Below are 15611 nucleotides of genomic sequence, written 5' to 3'. Positions count from 1 at the left end.
TTTTTTTTTCTTTTTTTTTTCTCTTTTTTTCAGATATCTAGAGGGGATGTCCAAATGATTCCTCTTCTGAGAGCTGCCTTGATCTTTTTTTTTAATGAGGAAATTTTCCAGCATATAAATTGGTAGATTTATGTCACTCCAACTGCTCCTGCTTGTCTTGAAAATGATAAAATACACTGAGATGCTGCTTGAGTGCCTATATGGGGAGTTACACATGTAACACTACAGAAATATAGTTTATATTGCTCAGCCATGCTGTAAATTCCTGCTTAGCCCTTAGACCCAAGTCACAGTGTCCTCGTGCTGTCATGACTTGAGGGCTTAAATGTGGTTTCAGAAACATCGCTTCATGTGGCCAAGCTTGCGTAGACACTGTTTGGTTAGAGCTGCAGAGAGAAGGTTGAGAGGGGATTTTGGGAGGCTGGCAAACCCTTTGCCCTGTTATTTTGTCACTCAAGAGAGGCTCTTTTATGTCCTTCACACTGACCCACAAGTGCCCCATGAAAAATCTGATTTCTGCTCAGATCAACACAGAGGGGGGAAAATAAAAGAATTAAAAAGGAGAGGTGTTGTCCTACCAGTGAAGGCAGTTGCAGAGATGGGAGTGACCGAACAGATCTGATGGGAGGAGCACTGGCTCCTACACGTAGGGATTTTCCCTGTGACAGGGAACTTCAAGATAAGCCATCTGGGGGGATTCCCCAGCCTGCCTCCAGAAATAGCACTCTAGAAGCAGTAGCAGTTTCACTCTGCTCTCAGTGTCCAGCCTGCAAAGAGGCACCCTGTTGCTGCTCTGTGATCTGAAGCAGTAAGAGCCATGTCTTGGGGAGTCTACGCTCTGCTCATCGTCCTGTGCAATGGTAAGTGGGGAGCCTTGCATTTTTCCTTCTGGTCTTTCACATTTATTTGTGGGGCTATGTTTTGGGAAGACAGGAAGGATTACCTAAGCAATCTCTTTTAAAGGTGATGTGTACCTGTGCTTTGCAGTTAGGTGCTTGATCCGTGGGGCTTCCGTGGCGATCCCAGACATTGCTGTGAGATGTGCTGAAGAAGTGCTGCTGCCCTGTAAAGTTCTTCAGGACTCCTCAATCACCTACCAGACAGTGTCTTGGTATAAAGTAAGAAAAAAGCCCAAGTTACTTGAGCAGTCTGCTTTGCTTTCCTACCTGATCCTGGCTTGTCTTGTACAAAATGGGTTATTTTATGAAGAGGCATCCTCCTGCCAGGGCAGCAGAGATAAGGCAGCAATGAAAGCATCTGAGCTGGTCACAGGGAATGGGTGTTTTCCATGTCATTGTAGACAGAGTATTTGAGCATGATCTCTGAATTGCTCTTGGCCTGCTTTTCTATCTAACAGTTGCTGGCTGCCAGGGATTAGAATTCAGGCGATGCCCCGTGTGCAGCCTGCCAAATACTACTCCAAAGAGGTGTCTTACCAGGATTTTTCTTCAGAGCAAAAAATGGTGTTTAAAACTTCCAACATCAATGACGTTGTCCCTTAGTTAATCTCCCCCCAAACAGGAGCTGATTTTTCTTTGAAATAGAGGAACTAAACAACTGCTTGCTATTCTTTATGGAGATTTGGCTAGTGAGGGTGGGCATAAAGGCAGGGTATGCAGAAGTCAGATGGAGAGCTAGAAATTCTGATTTATCTCTTTGCAGTCACGAAGCAAAAGTCCCATCTTGACTGTCCTGATTCATAATTCCCATTTCCAAAGCAGGAAAGCCCTGCTGACCACCTGTTTGCAGGGGGGGCTACAAGGTTCAATCAGCTAATGAGCAGAGAAGTCCTTCTCAAAACTTCTCATAGAAAGAGGCAGAGCTGCCCAGTGGTTGAAGAAGTGGCTGTTGACTTGCGGTATGGCACTGTGTATTTGCATCTCAGTGCGTAGTTTCAGCTTATGGTGTGAGCCAAGGTAACAGGGAAAAAAAGATGGTTTTGTTTCCCTGCATTCCCCACTCCCAGTGATGCACTCCTGCCACTTACCATGGGTCAGTTCTGGTGGTCCTCTGGTCGCATGTTAAAGTCAACTCTCTGTTGCTTGTTGTAATAGTGGAAAAATCAATCTGTGAATAAAGATTTTGTGGGTTACAGAGTTGAATTACTTTCCCATGTGATGGGAAAGCAGTGGAAGGGAAAAAAAATGTTGCTTTCTATGGGTGGAAACTGTTAATTTATCTCTGCCAGAACATATAGCCACAGCCTTGGCTTCCTCAGCAGTTTGGTCAGGTAGTTTTAAAATTATTCCCTATGGTAAACCAACAAACAGTGTTATTAGATAGGGCTTCTGTGGTTGAAACTTGCAATGCATCTGAGTTTCAGTGCTGGTACTACAAAGAGCATCTGCCTACTGACTAAACGACAACTGCAACCCAAAGGTACCTAATTCTGAAAGAGCTGTTTCAAACATCTGGCTACCAGCCCATCAGCATGTGCACCTATAGTCTCCTTCTTGTTCCAAAATGCTTAACTAAGCTTGGGTGGGAGACAGAGAGGAGGGAATAATGCATTTGGTTGAACATTACTTTGGGAGCTGGGGTAGGCGTCAACTTATACTTTTTTACTTTCTGCTTCAAAAGTTGGATAAGGACATGTATTTTCCATACAGATACATGCTGATTATTTAAGGCCCCATGTTTCCACAGAGTCTGGGCAGGGCAGGGAGCTCAGTGGAGGCAAAGCGTGCTGCCTGGTGGGCTCTGGAGGAGTTGAGCAGCAGTGATAAGAGGTGGGGGACAAATAAATAGGGAGGTTGACTAGATCCCTGAAAATTCTCCCCTAAACTAGCATTGGAAGTCAAAAAATGAAAACAGTTTCAGCAGGCTGAAGTGTAGGGCAGCAAATGGGAGCCAAAAGCCATTGCCCTGATGAAAGAGTGTAAGGAAACCCTGTAGACCTAATTCTGTGTTGTCTTGTAGCTCTTTACAGATCCCCCGGGGCATAAAACAACTGCCCATGCAGGGGAGGGTGATATCAGATGATGCCTTTTGTGTGTGACCCTTCCTTGGCATCCCTTGCCAGTGCTACTTCCCTTTGCAGCAGTCAGCTGTTACAGTCCAGACTGCCACTGCAAGTCCCCTGCCCTGTCCCACCAACCTCCTCTCCCTCCACGGGCTCCTCGCTCTTCCAGCTTCATACATTTGGCTCAGGCACAGACTGTTTTGCCAGTGCTCAGCACGACAGGACCTCATGCTTTTTTCCTCTGCCGGCACTGCCGAAACTACAAGAAGTAACAAAACCTAGCTACCTACCATCCTCGAGGGCTGATGGCACTAATCATGGTACCACAGTCTTCCAGTTACTCATCCCAGCAGGGAGGTGGGAAGTGGGGACAGGCAGTTAATGACACTCTTGGTGATGCTAGCCCAAGCCACAGTCACAGCCATACTAGTAAAAGCACAGTGCCAAAGCTAAAAAAATCTGACTCTCGGCAGGAAAAAGTAATTTAGGGTCAGTATTTTGTGCTGAAGAAGCGATACTTCTTCTAATTTTGGGGCTAGCTAAATAGGCAGTGGCTTGAAGCTCTCCTCTCCGCTGCTGTCCCCACCCGACACTGCAAAAGGAGGGTGAAGGAATGGCAGAGCATGACTGGGCTACCCAACACAAAGAACTAATCTGTTATTTAAAAAACAACTACTGAAGGATTAATCAATAAACACCACGCATACCCCCAAAGGGCTAATTAAAAGGTAATTCCAACAAACGGTATGAAATTTCAGACTGTAAAGTTCAAGCAGCTGTTAGGCTAAATCTTTTGTATGAGGTAACTTTGAACCATGCAGTAAATGCAAGCAATTAACCTTTGCTTCTGCTGCTTTAAAAAAATGGTGGCGATGACGTTACGGTGCTGCACGTGCAGCTGCTCGTGCAGGGGGGACACTTGGCAAACAAACCTCTCCTTTCCACTGGCATGTCCGCACACTCCAACTAATTAAGTGGCGCTTTTAAATAGTTTGTTACGATCTGCTTTAAAAAAAAAAAAAAAAAAAAGATACTATTTAAAAGTACTTGCTTTTTTGGTTCTGTATGGAGAAATGATTGTTGAAAGGAGTTAGTATTGTGGTGTCAAAATCCAACGGGATGTAAAAAAGAAGGATTGCATTCAACAGTTCCTTCACTTCTGCTAATGCCTCGTACTGCAAAGAGGCATGCATGCTTTGAACTTGTTGTGCGCCCAGTATCCTTGGAGCTAATTAGATTATTCTCATGCATGAGGTCCCACGTGTAAGTAGTTCTGTGCAGAATCAAGACCACAGTCAGGCAGCTCAGACAAAATGGTTTTTACTTAGAAATACTTCAAGTTGGTAGAAGGTAGAGCACCAAGTCCTCTCCCAGCCTGGTGCAGCTTTTCATTCTGTTTCATGTGGCCATGAAAAATTAAGAAAGTTCGTAATGATGATACCATTCAAGTATGGCTCATTTTTAGGAGTGCTGGGGAGCCTACGTGCCATAAAAGCATATATGAGCAGTGTGGAAGTTTACCAGCTGAGAAGTCTGAAAAGAAAAAAAAAAAAAAAAGAAAAAATAACTGGGGCATTTTTGTATAAGCACCCAGGCGCTGGGGATTGTGTATGGCAATCCTGGTTTGCATCTCCACGGCCCACCTATGAAACAAGAATCTGGGCAACGAAACTTCACTTACCTTTCTGCCTTGTAGGGCTGTTGAAAACCGAACAATTTCTCTTTGTGTAGTACATGGAAAAGGAGAACCACTTCATAAACCCTCATAATTTTCACTTTATATCCAGTTTGAAAACCTAGTTTAAACACACACAAATGAAGTCCCGGTGGATATTTCACTATTTTGTTCATGTGATAGCCAGAAAAGTCTTAATCTAAAACAAATCTTGAGGAAGAGGAGAGAAGGCTGTACTTCAGTGCAGAGAAGTCTGTTAACTTTATAACACTTCCCTGCAAAATATAAAATTGTGGCAGAATTAAAGGGGGAAGTCATATTGCTAAGTAAGAATAAATGTTCTAGACATTTAATATTAATTGCACCTTCCTTCAAAGGAAATGGCTTTTGCTAAACACGCATAGCTGTTATCTATTAGCATAAGTAAATAGCTGCTAATTTCTTCAGTCTGATTTCTAACACACCCAGAGAAATGCAGTCAAACGGTCCTCAGACATCTATTCAGCTCCAAGTAGCTCCCACACACTGGTGATTTAGAGAGGAAGGGAGCAGTGGAAATTATTTCATAACCAAAACAGTTCTTTTGGTTGACAGGAGTTAGCGTCGGATGCCCTTAGCTAAAAAACCCAAACAGCCAAAACAATAAAGAGGCTGTGTGACCGAGTCGGGGCTTTTCCAGCTGACTCATGTGTCACATGCAGTTGCAGTTCCTTTGCTGTTGTTGTGGGGTTGGATTTTAGTTTTCCTTTTCCTCTGGTCCCTCCCCCCCCTCAAGCACAGAAAACATTCACATGTGTCCACAATTTATGTCTGGGTTTTTTTTTTTCAAATTTAACATTGGTATCTCTACATGATACTGTATAGGAACCATATGGATGTACTTTCAGCACTAATCAAATGTGAAAGTGCTTTTATGCTGAAAAATACACCTATTAAGCGGTTTCAGCTCAATTGTGATCCATTATATGTTGGCTATTGGGCAATGCCAGATTTCTAGATATTTTGCTTCAGAAAATAAATTCCTTCTGGCCTTGTATAGCTTTTAGATCTCTTTAGCAGTCCGAAATTTCAACTTGGCCATTATTCCTGGTATAATTTGAAACAAAACAATTTTTACAATCATCCCACCCTCAGAAGAAAATAAATTAATGCTAATACATTCCACCTTTAAACTGACATCAGGTTTGGACCTGAACCGTTATGTTTGAAATAAAAATTTGCTTTTATGGGAGAAGTGGATTATATTGGCACTTTGATTTACCTGGGAGCCAATGTACCACCTTAGTCTGGAAAAGTTTGATGAGAAAAGGTATTTAATGAGAGTAGAAAACATGAGTTAACAACTGCCTGCTTTCACATGTACATGATAAAATTAAGTTTTAATTGATTAGTTGGGCGTAAGTACTACAGCATAGGTGAACTGCCTCTGTGTAGTAGCACTAGCATGTAATGCTGTAGCAGTTTTCAAGACTGCAGCTAAAACCCAACCAGTTGGACTGAGAAAAGTGTTCATCCCCCTTCTCCCACCTTGTTTTTAGTTCTCTGAAAAACAAATATTTGCTGAAGAGCAGTTAAATTCTGGAGGACTAATTATTCTACCTATTTCTTGTAACTCATCCAGGCAGAGAACAGAAATCAGCTCAGCAGTATTTTCAATCAAAGCTATCTGTTCAATCAAAACTACCATTTTAATATCCACTCTATCACCACCACTATTCTTACCCAAAAGCTCCAGGCTAGGAGAAACTTAACAGGAATCAGTCCATTGACTGCAGAAATGCATGTGGGAAAATCGCAACCTCTTTAGACCAAGTGTTTCCAAGCTTTCGGGAACTAGGATAACTTTCAATTAAACTCACTAAAATAAGGCAACTAGAGCTGGTGGCTCAGAGCTGCGTCCAGTCAGGTTTGAATATCTCGAGGGAGATTTTCCCTGGAGACTCCCCACCCTTTCTGGGCAGCCCATTCCAGTGTTCAGCCACCCCCACAGTAACAACGGGTTTTCTTATGTTTAAATGGAATTTCCTGAGTTTCAGTTTGTGCCCCTTGCCTCTTGTCTCTGGAGGCTGCTGAGAAGACTCTGGCTCCAGCTGCTTTATCCCCCTGGCAATCAGGTACATATTGACAAGATGCCCCCAAGCCTGGTCTCCTCCAGGCTGAAGAGCCCCGGCTCTCCCAGCCTCTCCTCATATGCCAGATGCCCCAAGTCATTAATCACCTCTGTAGCCTTTTGCTGGACTCTCCAGTACGCCTGTGTCTCTCTCATACTGGGGAGCCCAGCACTGGACCCAGCACTCCAGGTGTGTCTCACCAGGACTGAGCAGAGGGGACAGTCACCTCCCTCCATCTGCTGGAGACAGCAGCTGCCTTTGCCACAGGGGCTCATCACTGGCTCGGGGTCCACTTGGTGGGGGTCCACTTGGTGTCCCCCAGGACAACAGCAGGTTGGCCCCAGCCTGTCCTGGTGCCTGGGGTTATTCCTTGCCAGGGGCAGGACCTGGCACCATCCATTTGCTGAACATCGTGAGGTTCCTCCCAGCCCACGTCCCCAGCCTGCTGAGGTCCCTCTGGATGGCAGCATGACCCTCTGGTGTATCAGCCAGTCCTCCCAGCTTCCTATCATCTGCAAACTTGCTGAGCTTGTCCTCTATCCCAGTGGCCAGGCCGTTGATGAAGGTGTTGGACAGTGTTGGCCCCTGGGGCCAGCATTTCCTCTCAATCCATGGAGGTGATGGAAAACAACAGACTTCGGCCCGCAGCTGATTTCTGGAAAACACCTGTCACAGACATTGCCGTTGGCCAATGTATATGTGACAATAAACATAAACTCACATATCTTTTGTTGTTTAATTTTCTTAATGGGTACTTTTATTTATGCAGATAGGCAGAATGATGCTGCCAGCCTGCAGGTCTCCAATTTCCCAACAAAATTCTTGCTTCAGTAACCCCCAGCAGCCAGCCTGGCAAAGAGACCCTTTTTATGCAAATAGATTCAGTAGCATTTCAACCGGTCCCCACGCGAGTCATGATTTGCCTTTTGAACTTTGGTAAAGCCATTAACAGCAAACATGGGAGCAGGAGGAGCCCAGCCCCCTCCTCTCCTCCCTTCGGAGGTGGGGAGCAGGGGAGCCGGTGCTGCAGCTTGCTCGCCAGTGAGGTGGAAGGGAAACGAAATGCAACCAAAATGCAGGAGGAAAACATTTTATCGCAGATTAAAGAAGAGGATGGTCCCTACACAAGTGGATTGCTGCCACCAACAGCGCTTGCTTCCATCCCTCTAAGCTTGTGTGGAACTAATTAGGTAAAACCCCTAGCATTTACCTTGGGCTGTGGTATCACCTGGAGGACACTTGGCATGAATTAGTGCTGGATTACCATAGGAGCTTGAGCTGCAAAATGATCTGTCTAGTGAGAGTCTGCCAAGTAATTCACAGGAGGTGGCAAACAAAGTGGCATTTCCATGATTTTAATTAGGTTTTGGGGGAAAAGAGGTTAGCTTGAATAGAGCAAGAGGCAGAGCGATGACCTTACCGAACATCTCATGGACTTCCTTCTACACCGCTGGGATATGGGGACACACTCTGCAAATTGGCTCAGATGTTTCCTCCCTACTTAGAGAATTTAAAAAGGGAGGGGTTGATGGTTTTTTGGTAAGATAATAGGAGATAAGATTGCAGTGGAAAAAGCGCTGGTTCAGGCATCAGAGAAGGGGTTGCTATGACCTCTGAGGGATGGATGTGCTGTGTGTAGAGGCTGGAAAAATGCCACCAGATGTCCCTGTAGCCTAAAAAATGTAAGGAGGCTGCTGGGCACACCAGCACCACCTCCGACTGCCTTGCCTGCCTTTGCTCTTCAGTAAAGGGGAGATTTAATGCAGAAAGAGGCATGCAGACCCTGAATTAAACCCACACGTGTGAACCGTTCCTCCTCCTCCTCCCCAAATGCAAAGGTTTGTGACCCCATCCAGATTGCAACTAGTTTCTTGACAAGTGAGGGAGCCAGGTTAGGTCACAACGTCACTTTTTCTTCTATTTTGGGGAAAGGCATGTTGTTAGCACAGCTTTGTGGACACTGTTTTGCCTTGCACAGAGCAGGTCTGCGTAAGGCACAGTTCTGACTTGATTGTCTTCAGGGTCACCGTCACTGTGCTTGTGACAGCGGCTGAGAACCCTGGAAAACGTTGGTTGCAATAATCAATCCTATCCCTCAGTGTCCCTATAAATCAGGGAAGTTAAATAATTTACCAAAAATTTCACTGCGAATAAGCACATGGTCAGGCATAGGATGCACGGGCTTAGTTGAGTTCTCCCTTATCCTGGCAGTGGTGATTACAACTGCACGCAGAAAGATCAAAGTGTTTTCTGATTCCCAGGTTGCAGCCACGAGAATCACAGCACCGTTTGCCACCCAAGACAGCAATTATTTATGCTACCAGTGAATTAAGAAAAAAAAAAAAAAAGAGCAAAACTGATATTCTGTGTGTAGCTCAGATATCCTATCTTTATTTTAGGCCAATGCAAAGGGCAGCCAGGCTGGTTCTCTTTATTGCCCTGCAGACAGTTTTAAATTTCAGTGAGGAAGGGGGTGGTAAGGGAAGGGAGAGTGGCAAAAATTAGATCTGAGGGAGGTCAGCTCTATCCACTTAACTGCTATTGACCCACATGTAACGAGAGCTGAGCTCAGCCTGGGTATTGGAATTCCTCTGGCTGCATCTCTATGTGCAGAGCCTGAAAATACCTCAATCCCTGTGGCACAGTGAAGTCCCCACAGCCTGAAAACCACCGTCGATACCGCTTGTCTCATCGCTGCTCGGGGCTGAGCAAAATAAGCAAGAAGCTGGGGTAAATTTACTGGGGGATTAAGAGGAAGAAGGTAGTTTCTTCCCACTTGCTGGGTAAAGTGTGGAAAGCCCCAGGGAATTACTGCTCCGTGTTTCAGATGGTGCACTAAAAAAACCCCTTTTCTGAGAAAGGATCTTTACAGTTATGAAAATCTTGTGCTTTAGTTTGATTCCCCAGTTCCTGAAAAGTTCCCCAACTTGCAGCTCATTTTACACCATTTTAGGGCTGTAAAAGTATAACGGAGCATCAGGCCCGTGTTTCTGCGCAGAGTTCTGAGTACGCTTTCCTCATGCAAACACGTGAAGGGGAAACCAGATACTCCCAGCCTCAGTATGAGAAAACTGTGTTAATTTTAATAACTTACAGCATAACTGTTATACCCTGGTGCAGTAGCGACACTGATAGAAAGTAAGCGCCGACATGCAACCCAAAAATGTGTCTATTAAAATAAAATAATAATAATAAAAAAGCCTTGGCTTATGTTAGTTATAGGTTTGGCTGAAAAGCTGAGCCTTGGACTGTACGAGCTGGCTCTGGCTCTGCTGGTCCACAGAAAGCCTGAATTCATTACCCGGGAAACCTTCACGGAGGGCACGCTGCCTCGAATCCCAGGGAGCAACATCGATGAATAAGAATGGACATGGGCTAATTCAAACCCTTCTCCCATCTTTCAAATCAAGTTAGTGATTTCTCTCTTCTTTGCGGTTCCCAGCCAACTGTCATTTTCAGTGCATCCTATTGCCCTGCAGTACAAACTGTTCTGGGAATACACTTCATTCCTCCAACAGACTCTCAGCAATGCCAAGGAATGTCGCTCTTCTGGTTACAATTAAGAAATTCAACACAGAAACGCTCCCCAAGTGCACCAGAACCTGCTTGTGACCTTCACGCAAGCGAATCTGAAGGAGTCGAAGCAATTTTTTGTTCTTTGGTTCCAATAAAGAGGGGAAGGGAGGCAGAGGGGGGGAACCCCCATTCCTCCAGAGAAGCACTGTGGTTTCAAGGGTCAGCTGCATGGAAACTGGCACGGGGAGGTGCAGTTTCCAGGGCTGCATTCCCACAGGGAGCCCTGGGCTGCAGGGTGGCTGGGAGGGTGCCAACCAGTGCTGGCAGAGCTGGCGTGCCGTGGCGTGCCTGCCAAGAGAGGCTGGTGGGGTTCCCAGCGCCGCATGGCAGAAAGCGTGCTGGCAGGGCGAGCGGGGGCGGCGCTGGAGCCCACCTGCCTGCTGCCACGCTCTCCTGGCCACCTCTGGTCTCCAGAGCCAGTGCTCAGTGGCGGGGTAGGGCTGACTCAGCTCCATCCCCACGGGCCACTGCTCGAACTCTTCTGGGGCCTCTGCAGAGGCACTCTGAGAGCAAACTGCCGCTGCCCTTTATTGTGTTACATCTCTACCAGGGTTGCGTCCAGGTGGGGCAGATTTAGAAGCTCTTACGGAGTAGCTCTATAGTACCTAGTTCTAAACACACGGTCTATTTAAGCAAAAAAGCATCTACTTTTTGATCGCGAGTGTGAACGTATTAGATGCTTTTGAGGTCCCGTTCCCCTCCAACCCCCCTTCAGCCTCTGCATTATCAGCCATAAGCTGGCTTTAAAACTCTCTTTCCCCTAAAACTCAGGGGGACAGTGTTGCTGAAGATGAGAAATATGTTTGTGTTTCCCAGATGGCTGGAGATGGTGAAGAAATAGCATGGAAAGTCCTTGATGTGGAATCTCATTATCCAAAAGAACTTGGGGGGTCCCTGGAGCTCTCCAACGACACCTACTTTTCGCTGAGGATCAAAAACGCGACCAGCCAGAACAGCGGGACGTATAAGTGCACTTTGGGGGTACAGAGCGGAGAACGCAACCTGAGTGGCACAGTCACGTTAAAAGTAACAGGTACCGTAGAGCCTCTTGATTGTCCCAAGTTCTGCATGGCATTTCATGAAGGTAACAGTCTTAAAATGTTTTACAAGCAGCAGAACAACTTAACACCTTGGTTTACATTTTAGGTTGCCCTGGAATAGAAGATGAAAAATTGAAAAAATACAAAGCCGAGCTTTTCATGCTGACTTGCCTTGGGATTTTTTACTTGCTGCTCATCCTTTTTACCTGTGTAAGTAATTCTCTTTCTCATAAATGAATCAACCAAACCCAACAAAAACCCCAGCACTCATTTTCTCTCCTGGCACCGCCTTAATGCAGCCGGTCAGAAATTTGTGTTCATGGCTAATTTATGATCAAACCCTTTAAATCCTCACACAGTACTTTCAAAGCCAGAGGAAACAGGTGCCTGAGAAACACACGATGGAGTTCCAAAGAGATAAAACATTTCACTGCACCCCAATAAACTCAAACCAGACAGTTATTTTCCTGCACCCCATTGCCTGTTTATGGTTCCAGTTACTCTGAGTAGCCAGCTAAGTCTTTGGTTCAAGGGCACATCAACAGCTCTTCTGGTCTGGTGCTTGGGAACAGCATTTGCCTGAGGTGGGGGCATGAGCCCCCACGATCCTTTCCCCACCTAGGGCATCGCTTTGTGTGATGGCATGATGCACAAGTTCAAGGCTACCTGTTTTTTGACTCCATTTCCATACCTGTGAATTGGGGACAACCCCGTTTCAGACGGGCATTTTTGCAGAGCTCCGTCTTTCTTGTTAAACTGACAGTTTAAGATCCTTGGTAAAGAACCTCCTTGGGGTATTATCCGTACCCTTAATGAGGGCTGGTGGTTCTGGGAAAGGTGGGGAGAGGAGGCATGTGGGAAGCTCACTTGGCAGAGGCAAAGCCAGGCTTTGCCTGCGGTAGCAGTGGAGTCACCCCCCGGCGCAGAGCTCTGCGCCTCCTGGCTGGAAGGCAGCCTGAGCCCTGGGTACTGGTACGATGCAACATGGGCTGCATTTCTAATTAAAACCAAAACAAACCCAACCCCAGCGTTTTGGGAGGTCAGATTTAACTTTTGCTGCCTCTTTCATATTTGCCTTCTTGTTTTGCTCCTCAGCAGATGAATCATAACTGTTGATTGGAGAATATCTAATTAGCTGCAGCTAAATGTAGCTTTTCATGTATCTTCAGGGAGCAATTAAATTTATGTCTGTCTCTTTTTTAGATTGACAATCCTGCCAGTAATTTGTGCTGTTCAGACTAAAGTTTGACAAGATAAATCTTGTAGGAATTTGTTAGGATGAAAGTATGAAAGCAAGGATATCACTCTGAGCAGAACAGGGGCATCTGTCTCTTCTGTGTCCTGAAAGAATTTCAGATCTCTACAGAAACCTCTCCTTCACATATGGAAAAAAAAAAAAGTCCCAGTTTTAGTGGTGCAGTTAAAAAAAAACAGAGCTGTGTTGTGAAGATAACCACTCAGGTAGAATTACGTGTATCTTACTCCCAGGTTAGATTCAGTCTCAGGTATCAGCCTAGCTTTTGTCAGAATGTGATATTGCCCTGATGTCACAAGTGAGCTTCATTATTTAAAATGCCTGTTAAGTTCTTACAGGTTGCCTTGCCTCCACTAAGCTCCACACACATGAAGTTTAAGGCTGGTTGGCAGGACTGGGGCTTTACTTTGACAACTTGATGAAATTATTTCAGGCACTGGCCTGTATTGAAGGCAGGTGGGAGCACACTTGCAAGAGCCTGATGGAAGGCTTGCTCGTAGGAAAGCTTGAATTACATAGAAATTTTGATTTGTGACTTAAGGCTTTTGTCCTATAAAGCTCCATGACTGAGCAAGAAACAGCAGCATTTCTCTGTGCTGGGTGCTTCTAGTGACAAACAAATGGAAAAAGTGTAATGAGCTATGGTCAGCGAGAAGAAAACCCAAAACTTTCAAACTTTTAAAAAAATTGCCTTTGATAGGAATTCTCAGTTTTAAGCTTTCCTTTCTGTTTTCTCTTTTAGACGTGTCTAAGAAAAGAGAGTATGTCTCCCAATTACCAAAAAAACAGACCAGATTTGAAACACATGCTCACCCCCATCAATGTACATGAAATGACAACTTTCCAGGATTTAAACAGCAACAGCACTTGTAAAAATGAGCTTACTTCAAGTTCTGTCTAAGTTAACATTGCTGGCACCAAGGGGTGACCAGTAGACACGACACAAGCTGGATGGCTGGGTGGTACAGAGAGGAGATAAACGATAATGTACAGCCTCTTCAGAGCAGGTTGAGAGTGCAGGTAGCAGTGATCTGCCTGCACAGGATGAGCCCTCGACAAGGACTGTTAAGCACTACAGTAATTTTGGGGAGCTAGGCGGCTTAGAAATACCGTCACAGCTACACAACGGTGCTACCGTGCTGTTATGAAGTTGGCATCAAATTTATTTCACTTTGCCGTGCAGCTCTCTTGTTCGGAGGGAGAACATGCCTGCGATACAAAGACCAAGTTATAGGGAGGCCACGGCAGTGTGAAGGATTAAGCTCTTCACTGAACTAATAGCTCTCATCTTTCACAAGTAAACACAACAGGTGCTGCTGTATGAAAAGGTGAGTGTGGGGGGCTGTCTGCTCCGAGCCTGGTTCTGGATGGAGTTCCTGCACCGCAAATGGGATCTGGCTTGCCACGTGATGCTCAAGTAAGCTGCAGAGGTGACTTCATCCTCTTGTCCTGGGTGAATCAAATCAATATTTGCTTTTAAATCTCAGAGTGGCAGATAGGCTGAAATGTAAGAAGGGAGAAAATATTCTGGAAATCTTTCTGAAACGAGAGGAACTTTCTTTCTCTGCAAGAGAAACAGAGACACATTTCCCAGAGGTATCTCTAGATAGGTCAATCCATAGGAAGCTTCAACAAGACTGTTAACCTTAAACCAACAAAAACAAGAATGAAGCCGCCCGTGATATTAAGGACATGTAAAGATGACTTATTTTGTGGTTTATTAAAGATGAAGTCAAATGCATGCGACACCTACGTCGGTCAAGTTACAGGAGTGATGATCAAAGATAGCTTGGAAGAAATCAACTCTGTATCTTTGGGATGTATTAAGTCAGCTGTGAGATACAGGAATGGAAGAGGGGGAATAAGAGTGCCTGCTGTTGGTGCTGACCGTGTTTAGTATATGTGAAACAAGGACGTGAGGAAAGCTGGACTCAGGCACACAGTATAAGGGAGAGAAGACTTGTCCTCCTGGACCAAAGAAAGCAGGAGAGATTTGGGAACCTGAAATCAAGGAACATCCCTTATCAGGCTGCTGGTGCAGAAGGTGAAGCAAGAGGAGCCTAGAGTGACTGTGGGTGTTTACAACACGACACAAGCATTTGAGCCACAACATGAGAATTCACAAGCACTTAAGGACACGCACAATCTTTTAAAAAAACAAACAAACAAACAAATCCTCCAAGAACTAAATTGCAACATTGGGATTTCTAATGCAGTTTGAAATTCCAGGCTGTTGACAAGGATGGTCTTTCTGTAATCCTTTGACTAATTAATGGTGAAGTGCTGATGGGGAGAAAGCACTGTGCATCACTTAGTATTGCTTCTGTGAGCAGGGTGTATGTCTGCATTGCTGGAGTCCAAGGGATTCCTGACCAGAAAAATTGTTACAAGGGATGTGCAATTTACTTAGAACGTGGTCAATTAATGCTGCATTTTCTTTGTTATAATCAATTTTTACATATAATTGTGTGTAACATACTTGAAACAAAATTTCAGAGGTAACCTACCATTTGTTTCTGTGTGTTGCATACGACAAATAAACCCAGAAATACTAGGTATCAATTGTGTTTTATTTTTACAACCAACATAATTACATTAAATAACGTAGATGCCTGATCCAGCCTCTTCTGCAGGGAGAGGGCATGTACGTGCATATAATTGATTAAGCAACGGATAATTTTATGCATTTCTATAGACCTAAGTTCATTTAAATTTTCCTCCAAATTTCACTTTCTGTCCAAAGTACTTTCTAAAACACCTCTTTCCTACTGACAGGCAAGTTATTAGGGAAAACACAGGGGTGTTCCAGCCTACCCACAGCTACTTTTAAACAAGGCACACCGTCACGGGTGACCTGGGTGTTTAGGTGGCAATAATGCAAACTGGAATGTGCATATGTAATAACTGGCCTAGGGTACAAGTTTCTCCATTTGGTCAGAAAGGCTTAATACCTGACAGTCATAATTATTTTTTTATTATTATTGATTGTTTT

General features: G+C 44.8%; 1 protein-coding gene across 1 annotated transcript; it reads left to right on the top strand.

The window, feature by feature from the left end:
• Nucleotides 1–701: 701 nt before the first annotated feature.
• On the top strand, nt 702–15177 carry CD83 (CD83 molecule). Its single transcript, XM_056332618.1, has 5 exons — nt 702–860; nt 988–1118; nt 11141–11357; nt 11471–11574; nt 13362–15177. Exons 1-5 carry the CDS (start codon nt 818–820, stop codon nt 13518–13520), a joined length of 654 nt encoding a protein of 217 aa, XP_056188593.1. The 5' UTR covers nt 702–817; the 3' UTR covers nt 13521–15177.
• Nucleotides 15178–15611: the final 434 nt, after the last annotated feature.

The sequence above is a fragment of the Falco biarmicus genome, chromosome 3 (genome assembly GCF_023638135.1).
Source record: "Falco biarmicus isolate bFalBia1 chromosome 3, bFalBia1.pri, whole genome shotgun sequence".
Taxonomy (NCBI): Eukaryota; Metazoa; Chordata; class Aves; order Falconiformes; family Falconidae; genus Falco; species Falco biarmicus.
The sequence above is the reverse complement of the archived record's forward strand: the minus strand, read 5'-3'. Positions and strand labels throughout refer to the sequence as shown.

Coding starts and splice junctions, on each gene's coding strand:
- CD83 (XM_056332618.1), top strand. CDS start 818: ATGTCTTGGGGAGTCTACGCTCTGCTCATCGTCCTGTGCAATG. Junction 1,119..11,140: donor AGACAGTGTCTTGGTATAAA/GTAAGAAAAAAG, acceptor TGTGTTTCCCAG/ATGGCTGGAGATGGTGAAGA. Junction 11,575..13,361: donor TGCTCATCCTTTTTACCTGT/GTAAGTAATTCT, acceptor TTTCTCTTTTAG/ACGTGTCTAAGAAAAGAGAG.